The sequence below is a fragment of the Somniosus microcephalus genome, chromosome 15 (genome assembly GCF_052327205.1).
Source record: "Somniosus microcephalus isolate GS21.2 chromosome 15, FLI_Smic_1.0, whole genome shotgun sequence".
Taxonomy (NCBI): Eukaryota; Metazoa; Chordata; class Chondrichthyes; order Squaliformes; family Somniosidae; genus Somniosus; species Somniosus microcephalus.
In genome coordinates, this window is record NC_141001.1 from 88485953 (window position 1) to 88501044 (window position 15092).

The 15092-nt window shown below is 42.5% G+C and overlaps 1 protein-coding gene across 6 annotated transcripts in view; it reads left to right on the top strand.

The window, feature by feature from the left end:
- ckap5 (cytoskeleton associated protein 5) overlaps positions 1–15092 on the top strand; it is a 147198-nt gene that overhangs the window by 80682 nt on the left and 51424 nt on the right. For all 6 annotated transcript variants that reach the window (XM_086008098.1, XM_086008097.1, XM_086008100.1 and 3 more), the window contains exons 31-33: positions 1989–2124; positions 2567–2760; positions 6752–6921. In XM_086008098.1, coding sequence (XP_085864224.1) covers positions 1989–2124; positions 2567–2760; positions 6752–6921 — 500 coding nt within the window. The remainder of the gene's footprint in view (positions 1–1988; positions 2125–2566; positions 2761–6751; positions 6922–15092) is intronic.

Genomic DNA, 15092 nt, shown 5'->3' on the forward strand with positions numbered 1-15092 from the left:
GGGGGGACAAATAGCACTGGTGTAAAGAATAGTTCAGAAATGGGAGGGATCAGGGGCAAATGTGGGAGGGATCAGGGGCAAATGTAAAGCAGTCTAAGATGGGTTTGGAGTGCAAGTGTGTAAATGCACATAACTAAAAGGGGTCTCATGATCTCAGTCAATTTGTCTTATTGTTTAATCTTTCTAAAGGTTCTTCCTTTGGAATTTGTGTCTTATCTCCCTGGTCCCTATCCTCCCTGGTACAATTGGTACTAGGCCTGGCCTTGTCCCCTTTCAATCATGAGGCCAGAGCTGTTCCGCTTCAGCCGGTCATTATCTCACTTTCATATAACACACTGCTCCATCCTGAGATGGATACCTTAACTAATTAATTTTATTCTATGTCTTTCTGTACTAATTAACTTTTAATTATCTTCACATAGTTCTGTTAAACAAACTCCCAATTCTACTGTAACATTGGTTATTAGTAATAATGGAAGAAACATAGGTTGGGCCTTCATTGGCCAAATTAAAGATACATTAATAAAGTCAAAACCCTAACTTACAAACAGACAGCTAGCCTGGCAGGGCAAGGCAATGCTATGCCTCATCTAATTTAACTGAAAACATTTTGTCTCAAAGTCTAATACAAGCCTCCAGAAAAACAAAACTTATGCAGTCCCAGTAAAACATAACTTGTACATTAACCCCTTGTCTCAAGCAGAAACACAATCATTTAAATACAGTATTATTTGCATCACAATTTTATCCGCATAACCATATACATTTTGGACGCCCCTGATTTCTAACAAAGAGTAGCTGTTATATTTGGGGTAAGTACTACAGAATCATTGGCACAATTTTTTTTAAAGGGCCAATCAGGTCCTTTGTAAAGGGGACTGATTTTCTGGTAATGCTTGCATTTTTGGCTAACACCCATGCCTGAACCCTCTGGCTAATGGCTGGTTAATGTAGGCATACTGGCTGCTTTGTATCAACTAGGCTGAGAATGCAGGGGCCATTTTTGGAGAAGATGGAAGTCCTGTCTGAAGTCCCCACAGAAACTACCAACAAAGGCTGAGACCTGCTGGATCCACGTCCTGATGCAATTTTTGGCACCTCCAAAGGACTTCCAGGGGACTTAACAGTGTGGCCATTAGCCCTGCAGATTAATAAAATATTTCTTTAACTCCAGTTGTTACTGGCCAGGATTGTATACTGACGACACTTTGGTTGCTGAGGTAGTTACTGACTTGCCTTTCTTTGACTGTCTAATAACCGTCTGGTCACACTCGTGCGGCACACTGAAGCTTTGTGCCGGCGACACCGACTGGAGGCGGCCGCTGTATGGTAACCGCCCCTCACTGCAGCTGTGTGATTGGCAGGTCAGTCTAGCCAATGACCTGCTTTTTGGGGGGGGGGGGGGGGGGGCCTTCACTTTGCACTGATTGGCCAGAGAACCCTGGTGTTGAGCCTGCAAATGCACGTCAATGGCTGGACAGGCCTGCCAATCACATGGCTGCCATTTGAGGTGTGGTTACCGCGCAGCTGCCTGCCTTGAGTCAGCGTCCCTGGCACTAAGCTTCAGTGTGCCACCCGTTTATTTAATTGCGCGGCCCAATCGAGGGCTGCACACACACGCACCTTAGGGGGAACAGTGGTAGTAACAGCGTAAAGTGCAAAGGGGGGAGAAATTCCTGAAATATGTATGAGAACAAGTTGTTGTCAGAAATATTTGTTTATTTTCTCCATGTTTAAAGGCTTTTCTGTCTTGGCGAAACTAAAAAAAAAAAAAAACCCAAATGGCTCCTTTTAACCTAAAGAGCGAGTTTGAATAGGACTGGTCGATGATTGTTGAAACGGAATATTTCTTTTTGAAAATTCATCATCTTTAATCTCCTAGTTAAACCAAGAGGTGCATGGAGTCAAACAATAGGTTACTTACTACACTTTGTTTAGATTAGCGGGATGGAGAATAGCCTGTGGATAATTTTTTTTTTCAATTTTAGGTTGGAGAACCAAAAGATCTCATTCGTAAAGATGTTCGATCCATTCTGAACATTATTTGCAAGGTCTATCCAGCTAGTAAAATGTTTAATTTTATTATGGAAGGACTGAAATCCAAAAATTCAAAACAACGAGCGGGTGAGTGTATATTATGCATTTTACTGTAGACGTTTTTTTTTTCCCCTATTCATTCCCCCTCCTTTTAAAACTGATGCTGAAGTAGGGTTCATGGGTTGCCAGCACCCATGTTTCTTCTTGAGCCTGGAGTGTTGGCAGTCTATTTCCCCACCAATGTGAATATCAAAGGGAGGGGAGGAAGAATATCCCAGCCAAAACTATTTGTGTCCAACCCCCCCCCCCCCACCCAGAAAAAAACAGGTGCCTCAGTGTGGTTCCTGGTCCATTTTATTTAAATTGCCTGGCCTCGTGAATCTTGACAGGGCGAGTCTCTTAAATTACTGGCACAGAGGAAGTTCTGTCCCCAGAGGGAGATGATGGCTTTTTGGGATACTTGAAGCTCGGTGGCAGGTGTAAATCGTACTAGCTAATTTTTGGTTAACTCTGCTGCTTTATTTTTCAGAATGTTTGGAAGAGCTGGGTGCTTTAATTGAAGTTTATGATTTGAATGTTTGCCAGCCAACTCCAGCCAAAGCGCTCAAAGAAATTGCAAGTCAGATTGGAGACCGAGACACGTCTGTCCGTAACGCTGCCTTAAATACAGTGGTTACTGTCTACAACATCTGTGGTGATCAAGTTTTTAAATTGATTGGGAATGTAAGTTTTTTTTGTTGCCAGTAGTGAGGAAGGACGTGAGTCTGGTTAAATAACTTCTACTGCTACTAAGTGCAGAAAGTAAAAACAAAATGGAAGTGAATGATGCAGTATTGTACAAATTTAAATGTTTCAAAATGAAACCAAATTTTTAATCAAAGCAATAAAGAAAGGTCAGTATGTACACTGTCCTACAAAAGAATATTTGCTCCCATCAGAAGTTCCAGCCATTGGGGTTTTGCCCCTGACTACACTATCATTATCTGGAGGGCGGGGTGCACGCAATTCTCAGATAGAGAAACCCCAGCATATATTCTGCTATAGCCCTTTATTATATGATGATTAGCAGTCCACCTCTGTGCCTTCTCTATCCCTTAATTCTTTTAATCATTGGCCCTCATGCCCAGCCTTAAGAATCTCCCTACCCATGATGCCACAAATCCTGACACTACTTGATTTTTCTACCCCATATGCCTACATTCAGCCAATATTTGTGATTTCAGCAGCCTTTTTTCATGTTTCTTGCTTAACTTTTAACTCCAGCTCCTATGCAGCATCAGATCTGCTATGTACACACTCCATCCATTCTGATCACTGCACTATATCTGGCTCCTTATTGGTGCACTGGAAAAGAGGTATTCTATCCACTTCTAACCATTTTTTGCACTGATCAATGATTTACCTTCCCACCCCAAACTACTTCCCTGGCCACTGTATCTACTGCTACTTCAAAGTGAATTGCTGCTGCCTTATTTTTCCAATTACTATCACTTATTTACTTTATGTCCTGCATCCTTAACCTCCAGTATCTGATTGTGGTGCCATTTGTGCACACTTGGTGAAGCACTTACTGGATGTTCTCATTAGTCACTCTCTCATTTACATACTATGTAATGAATGGAACTCACTACTCCCAGCCTAAAAGGTTCACTCTAGTTAGTGCATGTCTGAGATTTCCATTTATCAAAGTTAGCTCCATGATGCACTCCTTCTCCACAGTTTTCCACTCTATTAATGCTTGACTCTGAGTAGTAATTATAATCCAACACTCTTCATTGGCATGTTTTTAATATTTCCAGTTTTGACTGTTTAATTTCAGTATGCTGCACCATCTTGTCCACCTAATAAGATCCCCAAAAATTCTACCCCTTGCAGCTATTTGTTAGTAAATATGTAGAATAGGCCAAACTGAATATTAACCAGTCTGTTGAATAGTAGCTTTAATCAAGAGTGTATGTATGAATGATTTGTGGAATTATGCCAAGGATTCAGTGAGGATTGATAAAAGAACAAACTTGTGCATAAATACATCTGCAAATATTAGTGTCTTTTGCCCTCCAGATGTTATAATTAATTGGTTATGTAGCAAATAGGGTGGAAGACCAGTTGACCTGTTTTTAGTGTTGCTTTAGGCTAGGGCACCAGGCAAATGCTGTGCTCTTTAATTTAATGCCTGGGATTTTTTTAATGTCTAGCTATGGGTCTTCCATTTAATGTCTTATATCTTAAAAAGTGACAACAATGCAGCACACACTCAATACTGCATAGAAGTGTTGGCCTCAAAGTGTTCAAGTCCTGTAGTGGTGCTTGGAGTCCACAATTTTTGGACTCTGGAGAGCTAAGGCTCCGATCGTAACCACATCGCAACATAAACAGAGTGCATCGTAGAGTGGGGAGTTGAGAATTTGGTGAGCGGAGAAAGGAGCTGCACCTTTTTTAGCTAAATTATTTAAAATAAACCAAGGGAATTAATTACATAAAACTTTAAATATATAAAACAAGGTTAGATAGAGATAGTAGTACAGGATATGTGCAGCATCTGCAGCATGTGGGAGTTTGTGGTGAGCAGCATGACCCTCGGCAACCACATCTGCAGTAAGTGTCTGCAACTCATTGAACTTCGGCTCAGTTGATGAGCTCGAGTCCAAGGTGCAGACGTTGTGATGGAGGGGGAGAGTTACCTGGACATTTTGACTCGGGAGGCAGTCACACACCTTGGATTAGGCAGTGGTTTAGATTTGGTTAGTGGTCAGGGACAGGAAGATGTGACTGTGACTCGGGCAGGTAAGGGGACCGCAGATGATGTGGAGGAGCCTGAAGCATTTGGCGTTGTCCAGCAGTACGAGGTATTTGCTACCAATGTTCCCCCTAATTATAAATTTGGGTGCGGGGTCTCTAACGGGCTGTGCTACCCATTCAAAGTTTTGCGCATGTTCAAAATTTTACATTGGAAAAGCCAGTGGGTTGGAGGGTCGTGAATCTTTGGAATTCTCTTCCCCAGAGAGCTATGGAGGCTAGGTCATTGAATATATTTAAGGTGGAGATAGACAGATTTTTGAATGGGAAGGAAGTCCAGGGTTATGGGGAGCGGGCAGGGAAGTGGAGTTGAGGCCAAGATCAGATCAGCCATGAATGGCAGAGCAGGCTCGAGGGTCAAATGACCTACTCCTGCTCCTACATCTTATGTTCTATGTTCTCGGGAGTGCCGAAGGCTGTGTTGCCTACCCGGTGCCAGGGTTAAGGACACCTCCTTGTGGCTGGGGGAGGATCCAGTTGTTGTGGTCCACGTAGGAACCAACGACATAAATAGAACTAGTAATGATCTTCTGCTGAGGAGTTTGAGGTGGTAGGTACAAATTAAAAAACAGAACCTCAAAGGTAATAATCTCTGGATTACTACCTGAGCTACATGCAAATTGGCATAGGGATAAACCCATTAGAGGTCTAAATGCGTGGCTGAAAGAGTGGTGTGGGAGGCAAGGGTTTCCGCTCATGGGGAAAGAGGGAGCTGTTCGTTGGATGGACTCCACTTAAACTGAACTGGGACCAGTGTCCTGGTGAATCGAATAACTAAGGTGGTAGATAGGGCTTTAAACTAATAAGGGGGAGGGAGGGTTCAGATAAGCATAAATTTATAAGTCTGAAGAGAAAAGTCAAGGCTGTAGAGCAGAGCAGTGATTTGGGTAAAATCAAGCAGATTGTGTCAGGAAGGGACAGAGTTTAATAATGGTATTAGTGCATTAGTGACTAAGTGGAGTTGGTGTAGAATTTCAGCCATGATCTTTTGAACGGTAGAGCAGGCTCGATGGGCTGTATGGCCTTCTCCTGCTCCTATTTCTTACTGTCTCATAACTCCCAGGGCAAGAGTGCTACCAACTAAGCTTTGAAGAACTTTACCCCAGACCTCAAGTAGGTCGGATAGAATTCATGATATGGTTTGTACTTGTTCTGTGGAATGATTATGCTGGATGGGTTGATGACTTATTTTTGTTTGAAGATGGTACCTCCATTCACATTGTGCCTTATGACATCAAATCATCGTAGAAAATGTATATTTTTAGTGTTGGGCAGTTGAAAATCGCAAGTCAGTCCAAACTGATTAGGGTTTATTTAATCTTGGTAGAAGTGCCCAGTTTGTAACCCAGAAGTCTGATCAGGTATCAGTACACTTGATGAATTAATATTGGAGCAATGGATAAGATATCAGCAACAATTTGGGTTTTTCCTGAGGATGCTTCATTGCTCTTATTGGATGATTGGCTGCTGGCACAAGCGGGGCATTACAGTCTAGTCCCACAGTTTGTTTTTTGTCAACTTTCAAATGGTATCAACTTGACCAAATAGTTTTGAAGAGCATAACTGCTTTCATTTAGTGCTGATGGAGGTCTTCAAAATTTTCTCTTTCCTTCTCTGCTCCATACAGCCCTTCGCTATAGAAAGATTTATTTCTGTCCTTCCTACTATAAGTTTTTGCTTTTGAGTTGAACATTCTTAACTTGAGTCGTCATCATTGTTGACAACCTCAAGTTTGTTTGTACTGGTCGTAAGGTTCTTTGCAATGCCTATTCTAATTATTGTGCAGATTTTGTATTTATAAGTATCGGGTTATTTATACTCTAGACATTGAGTAATAAATTTATGGCAAGGAAAAGGCAATGGAACTGAATTTTGTGGATCTTTTTTCTTGGACTTCATCTCTGCTTTCTAATCCTAGCTTTCCGAGAAAGAGATGAGCATGTTAGAGGAAAGAATCAAACGATCTGCTAAGAAATCCTCAACAGTATCTTCAAAACAAGTGGAGGAGAAGACTCAGCGGCCACAAGGACTAAATCCAAATGCTACTGTGCCACGCAAGGGCTGTGAGGAAGTGCCATCCAAATTGAAGTATGCTTACAATCACTACTGTGTAATCTAAGTAGCAGTGTTTGCATGATCTGTCGGACTGAGTAATGGGGGTGATTACTAAGTGAGTGTGGTTTTAGGTCGATGTACCTTGGACAGAAAGCCAATCTAATAAGGAAAATCGAATGGCTGTTTGGCCTTTTCGGAGCTTTTAACAACTACGTGGCCTTCTCTACTTGAATAAACATACAAAGATGCCTCCAAGCAGCTGCAGTTTTGTCATTAGGCATGCATAGTTGTATGTTGCCCTCCATTAATCAGTTTTTAATGTAACATGATTTTTTTTATCCCCTTATTACTGCATAGATACTATGGATTTAAAGCTGCCTGCATGGTAAAGTTTAGCTCTCAATTACGATTCTTCAGATGTGATCCAAATTCATAAGTACTTAAGAATTAGGAGTAGGACTAGGCCATGAGGCCTTTCGAGCCTACCCCGCCATTCAATAAGATCATGGCTGATCTTCGACCTCGACTCCACTTTCCCGCCTGATCCCCATGTCCCTTGATTTCAAAAATCTATCTCTCAGCTTTGAATATACTCAGCGACTGAGCATCCACAGCCTTTGAGGTAGAGAATTCCAAAGATTCACAACCCTCTGAGTGAAGAAATTCCTCCTCATCTCAGTCTTAAATGGCTGACCCCTTATCCTGAGCCTATGCCCCCTGGTTCTAAATTCTCCAGCCAGGGGAAACAAGCACTCGGCATCTAAATTGTCAATTCCCCTCAGAATCTTCTATGTTTCAATGAGATCACCTCTCATTCTTCTAAACTCCAGAGAGTATAGACTCCTCTCTCCTCATAGGACAACTCTCTCAACCCAGGGATCAATCTAGTGAAATAACAGAAAATGCTGGAAACACTCAACAGGCCAGGCAGCATCTGTGGAGAGAAAAACAGAGTTAATGTTTCAGGTCTGTGACCCTTTGTCAGGCCTGAAACATTAACCTGTCTATATCCCTTTGCAGGCTCTTTGTGTCCTCCTCACAGCTTACTTTCCCACCTAGCTTTGTATCATCAGCAAACTTGGATAAATTGCACTTTGTCCCTTCTTCTAATTCATTAATATAGATTGTAAATAGCTGAGGCCCAAGCACTGATCCTTGCGGCACCCCTATAGTTACAGCCTGCTAACTGGAAAATGACGTGTTTATCTCTACTCTATTTTCTGTCAGTTAACCAATCCTCTACCACGCTAATATATTACTCCCAACCCCATGAGTCCTTATCTTGCATAGCAACCTTTTATGTGGCCCCTTATTGCATGCCTTTTGGAAATCCAAGTACACTACATCCACTGTTTCCCCTTATCTAACCTGTTAGTTATCTCCTCAAAACTCTAATAAATTTGTTAAACATGATTACCTTTCATAAAACCATGTTGACTCTGCACAATCATATTAAGATTTTCTAAGTGCCCTGTTACCACTTCCTTAATAATGGATTCCAGCATTTTCCTGATGACTGATGTCAGGCCAACTGGCCTGTAGTTCCCTGTTTTCTCTCCCTCCTTTCTTGAATAGTAAGGTTACATTTGGTACCTTCCAATCTGCTGAGAAGGTTCTAGAATCTAGGGAATTTTGGAAGGTCGCAACCAATGCATCCAGTATCTCCACAGCCACCTCTTTTAGAACCCTAGGATGTAGGCCATCACTCAGGGAATTTGTCGGCTTTTAATCCCATTAGTTCCTCGAGTACTTTTTCTCTACTGATATTAATTACTTCAAATTCCTCACTCTTATTAGCCTCTTGGTTCCCCACTATTTTTGGTATGCTTTTTGTGTCTTCTACTGTGAAGGCAGATACTAAATACAGGAAACTTTTTTTACTGGCACCTAAATAACCGGAAATCTCTTAACCGGCAAAATTCAGGAGTAGGTTCAGGTAAGTTTTACTTCATATTAGTGGCTGTGTAACTGGGGTTCCTGCACCTGTTGCCATGCAACAGGGACGCCTGGATCTGTGGCCGCGTAACTGGGGTTCCTGCACCTGTTGCCATGCAACAGAGACGCCTGGATCTGTGGCCGTGTATGGGGCTCTCGTACATTAGTAAGTATACCTCTCTGTGATCCGGACTTGTTGATCAACCGGCACCACGCCGGTCCCGGATAAGAGTTTCCTGTATTTGTTTAAAGTCTATGCTATTTCCTTATTCCCCATTATGATTTTTCCTGTCTCCGCCTCTAAGAGGTCAACGCTTACTTTTGCTACTCTTCCTTTTTATGAAGCTCTTAACAATCTGGTTTTTTTCTTGCTAGTTTACTCTCATTCTATTGTCTCGCTTTTAATTTTTTTTGTCATCCTTTGCTGGTTTCTAAAGCTCTCCCAATCCTCAGGCCTACTACTATTCTTCAGCATTATAAGCCTCTTCTTTTAATCTAATACTATTCTTAACTTCTTTAGTTAGCCACGAATGGATCACTTTTGCTGTGGGGTTTTTATTTCTGAGTGTAATGTATATTTGTTGAGAATTTGGAACATTCCTTTAAATGTTTGCCACTGCTTATCTACGGCTTAAAGCACCGCTAGAATTTAATCTGAAGTTACTGCTTCTCTTTCCAGCATTGACAAAGGTTAGGAGTGATTGTTCTACCGCATGGGTATCAAATAGGTCACCTTCTGGATCCCAGATCTGTCTTCTAGTCAGTGGGCGCTACTGAATTTACTGGCCACTACAAGAGGTCCACAATTACAAGGTGGAATGAATAATCCAGGCACTCTTTTTATTGCATTGACCTTATCAAGGAGAATGCTTCTGTCTTGTTGAGCTGAGGCATCTTGCACCTTTTATTCATGGTACTGTACATGAAGTATGATGAAATACGATTATTTTTCTTCATATAACTGAATATAAGTGGTCATCTGGTTTCCCACTACCTTAGTGTGTCCTTATTAAAGTTGCAAATTCTCCAATTTTCAGTTCTGACTTCTGTCTATGCAGGTAGGTCATTTTGTATTTAACTAGTGTTTGATGCTTTGCAGAAGCATTGAATTTTAGCAATAAATATCGAGACTCATTCTTGCTTTACATTCCCAATCATCTTAATTATGGATTTTTTAATGGAAGTCCTTGATAACCCAGTAATCTAGTAAAGGTATAAAGGTGGTTGGCTGGAGTTACCTTTGCATTGCACTGAAAGGAAAGTTTCATTTAGGATGTCATTGCTCATCCCTACCAGTTCAAAAAATGTTTGATTTGCTATTAGAATATATATTCATGTGAAAAGTAACTCTTATCTTGAGGTACGTGCTTTTTTTTTCTTTCTTCCCCACCCATTACTACCAGTTTTCTCCCCGACCTTTGAAACTGTTGATTTCTTGCCATGTTATGGTTCCATGGGGATTGGTTGACTTCAAGTACTTTGCAAAGAGGCAACCTTCTTGTCAGCCTTAACTGTATCTACAGGATATTAACTATGGCTGGATATGTTGGGTGGCGAAAATAGCAAATTGGCTTTTTCCCCCTTAACCTCCCTCCCAACCTAGAGGTGCTGATGCCAATTGTAGCACCCCAACTGTTGCTCTGGCTGAGATTACCCAATGCGGCACAAATCTGGATCAAACCTAGGACCTTCGTGGTTTGAAGGCGAGCACTTTTCATCCAAACATCTAGCACTTATACCACCTTTTTATGGCTTACAAGCATCATCTGCGGTAAGTGTCTGCGGCTCAAGGGAGGGAGAGAGTTACCTGGACCTTTTTGCTCCAGGAGGCAGCCACACCCCTTAGATTAAATACTTTAGAATTGACACGTGGTCAGGGACAGGAGGGTGTGACTGCGAGTGAGGCAGGTACAGGGATCCAGGAGGTAGTATTGCAGGAGCCTCGGTCCCTGCACTTGTCCAATAGATTCGAGGTTCTTGCAACCCTTGTGGACAATTGCGGGGAGGACGAGCAAATTGACCACGGCACCGTGGTACAGGAAGCCGTTCAAGTGGGGTGGGGGGAGTAAAAAAGGTGGATGTAGTAGGCAACAGTATAGTTAGGGGGATAGACACTCTTCTCTGCAGCCAGGAATATGAGTCCCAAAGGCTATGGTGCCAGGGTAAAGGACATCTCTGGGCTGGAGAAGAACTTTGAGTGGGAGGGGGAAGATCCAGTTGTCGTGGTCCACGTAGGTACCAACGACATAGGTAGGACAAAGAAAGAGGTTCTGCTGAGAGTTTGAGCAGCTAGGGGCTAAATTTAAAAAGAACCACAAAGGTCATAATTTCTGGATTATTACCGGAGCCACGAGCAAATTGACATAGGGTCCGTAGGATCAGGGCGATGAATGTGTGGGAGATTGGTGTGGGAGAAGTGGGTCTCAATTCGTGGGACACTGGCACCAGCACTGGGGAAAGAGAGCTGTTCCGTTGGGATGGACTACACCTGAACCATACTGGGACCAGAGTTCTAGCGAATCGAATAACTAGGGAGGTAGATAGGGCTTTAAACTAAATAAGGTGTGGTGGAGGGTTCACGGTGGAGAGAAATCTAGAATGCTAAAGAGAAAAGACAAGGAAGCAGTGCAGGAAGGTAAAGGTAACCAGATTGTGTCAGGAAGGGACAGAGCGTACAAACAAAGGCGTGCACTAACAAATAGGGTCCGGGTAAGAAAAAATGGTAAGACAAATAGGGCCACAGTGCAAAAAAAGTTAAGATTTCTAAAAATGTTAGACCAATCTCAAGGCACTTTATCTGAATGCACGAAGCATTCGTAATAAGGTAGACTAATTAACAGCGCAAATAGATGTAAATGGATATGATATAATTGCGATTACGGAGACATGGCTGCAGGGTGACCAAGGCTGGGAGCTGAATATTCTATATTTAGGAAGGACAGACAAAAAGGAAAAGGTGGTGGGATGGCGTTGTTAGTAAAGGATGAAATCGGAGCAACAGAGAGAAAGGATATTGACTCAGAAAATCAAGATGTAGAATCAGTTTGGGTGGAGCTAAGAAGCACCAAGGGGCAGAAAACATTGCTGGGAGTTGTCTATAGGCCTCCAAACAGCAGTGGTAATGTAGAGGATGGCATCAAACAAGAAATTAGAGATGCATGTAACAAGGGTACAACAGTAATACATAGAGACTGGCCAAACCAAATTAGCAATAATACTGTGGAGGATGAATTCCTGGAGTGTGTACGAGATGGTTTTTTTAGACCAGTATGTTGAGCCAACGAAGGAACAGGCTATCCTAGAATAAAGTATTGTGCAATGAGAAGGAATTAATAATCTTGTTGTGTGGGGTCCTTTAGGGAAGAGTGACCATAACGTGATAGAACTCTTCATTAAGATGAAAAGTGAAGAAGTCCAATCCGAAACTAGGGTCCTAAATCTAAACAAAGGAAACTACGAAGGTATGAAGAGTGAGTTGGCTATGATCTTGCTGCAGTTGTACAGGGCCTTGGTGAGACCGCACCTTGATTATTGTGTGCAGTTTTGGTCGCCTTATCTGAGGAAGGACGTTCTTGCCATGGAAGGAGTGCAGCGAAGATTCACCAGGCTGATACCTGGGATGGCAGGAATGACTTATGAGGAGAGATTGTGTCTATTGGGCTTATACTCACTGGAGTTTAGAAGATTGAGAGGATCTCATCGAAACCTATAAAATTCTGTCAGGCCTGGACAGACTAGATGCAGGAAGGATGTTTCTGATGGCCGGGGAGTCCAGAACCAGGGGTCATAGTCTAAGGATAAGGGGTAAGCCATTTAGGACGGAAATGAGGAGGAATTTCTTCACCCAGAGAGTGGTGAACCTGTGGAATTCTCTGCCACAGAGGGCGGTGGAGGCCAGTTCATTAAATATATTCAAGAAGGAGTTGGATATATTTCTTAAGGCTAAAGGGATATGGGGAGAAGGCAGGGACAGGGTACTGAATTTGTATGATCTCATTGAATGGCGGAGCAGGCTCGAGGGGCCGAATGGCCTACTCCTATCTTCTATGTTTCTATGATAGATTGGGGAGCTTCATTAAAAGGCATGACAGTGGATAGGCTAACATTTAAGGAACAAATGCCAGTGGATAGGCTAACATATTTAAGGAACAAATGCATGAATTGCAACAGTTATGCATTCCTTTCTGGCGCAAAAACACAAGGAAAAGCGGCCCAACCATGGCTAACAAAAGAAGTTAAGGATAGTATTAAATCCAAAGAGGAGTCATATAAAGTTGCCAGAAAAAGTAGCAAGCCTAAGGATTTGGAGCAGTTTAGAATTAAGCAAAAAAGGACCGAGATTGATTAAGAGGGGAAAAATAGAGTATGAGAGTAAATTTGCAAGGAACATAAAAGCTTCTACAAGTATGTAAAAAGAAAAAGATTAGTGAAGACAATGTAGGTCCCTTACAATCAGGAACGGGAGAATTTATAATGGGGAACAAGAAAATGGCAGAGCAATTAAACAAATACTTTGGTTCTGTCTTCACGGAAGAGGACAAACAACTTCCCAGAAATGCTAGGGAACCAAGGGTCTAGTGAGCAGGAGGAATGAAAGGAAATTGGTATTAGTAAAAAAAATAGTGCTGGAGAAATTCATGGGACTGAAAGCTGATAAATCCCCAGGGCCTGATAATCTGTATCCCAGAGTACTAAGAGGTAGCCATGGAAATAGTGGATGCATTGGTTGTCATCCCAAATTCTATAGATTATGGAACAGTTCCTGCAGATTGGAGGGTGGCAAATGTAACCCCACTATTTTAAAAAAAGGAGGGAGCGCGAAAATGAGGAACTACAGACCGGTTAGCCTAACATCAGTAGTAGGGAAAATGCTAGTCTATTATAAAGGATGTGATAACAGGACACTTTTTAAAAAAAAAAAAAAAAAAAAAAAATCTACAGGATTAGACAAAGTCAACATGGATTTATGAAAGGGAAATGGTGTTTGACAAACCTACTGGAGTTTTTTGAGGATGTAACTGGTAGAATAGATAAGGGAGAACCAGTGGATGTGATGTATTTGGATTTTCTGAAGGCCTTTGATAAAGTCCCACATAAGAGGTTAGTGTGCAAAATTAAAGCACATGGGATTGTGGGTAATATACTGGCATGGATTGAAAATTGGTTAACAGACAGGAAACAGAGTAGGAATAAATGGGTATTTTTCAGGGTGGCAGGCGGTGACTAGTGGGATACCGCAGGGATCAGTGCTTGGGCCCCAGCTATTCACAATATATATCAATGATTTGGATGAGGGAACCAAATGTAATATTTCCAAGTTTGCTGATGACACGAAACTAGGTGGGACAGTGAGTTGTGAGGAAGATGCAAAGAGGCTTCAAGGCGATTTAGATAAGTTGAGTGAGTGGGCAAATACATGACAGATGCAGTATAACGTGAATAAATGTGAAGTTATCCACTTCGGTAGGAAAAACAGAAAGGTAGTATTGTGTCTCAAGGGGTTTTATACCCTTACCTATATAACAATTAAGAAGGACTCCAGGGTGGAGAGTTTAGTTAACGGCCATTTTATTTACATGTGCTTCTTCACTCAATGCACTACATTTCCCATGGTGCATTGCAAATCACCTACGGTATCCCATGTGGGACAATTCTAATACACATCCAAAATACACAACATATTTCCTCCCCCTTAAAATAGAATGTCCACAAAACAGAATAACTGAAAATGACTATAACTTTGGAAGAGAAGGTAGACTGCCTCTACATTCCGCTAACCCTGGGGATTATTCTGCCCCATGCACTAACTGTAACTAAGGCGCTCTGGAGGCTGCCTTTCTCTTTGGGGGCAACGCCTACTCTCAGGAACAGGCTCTGGCTGGCTCTCCCATGACCCTGCAGGCGTGGCTTCCTTCCTCGATGGCACAAGAGTGGATGGTGCCACCGTCCGGGGTCGGACGACCAGTCCCTGCTGGAGCCCCCAGCAGGTCCTTGATCCTTTGTTTCTTGGGTTACCTGTGGCGACTGTCTTGGCAGTAACTGGTCTACATGCAGTCTCCATGTTCGGTCGTCTCTGGTGTGGACTCGGCATGAAACGGGGCCCGTCTTTTGAATGACCGTAGCCGGGACCCACCGCTCCGGGGTGGTGTAGTTACGCGCGAGGACTTTGCCCCCCACCACAAAGCGTCGTTCTTTGGACCTCTGAGCTCGTCTGCTGACTTGATCCTGCTGATTGGCGTGCACCACTGCTTCTGTGGACGTTGGCCTCA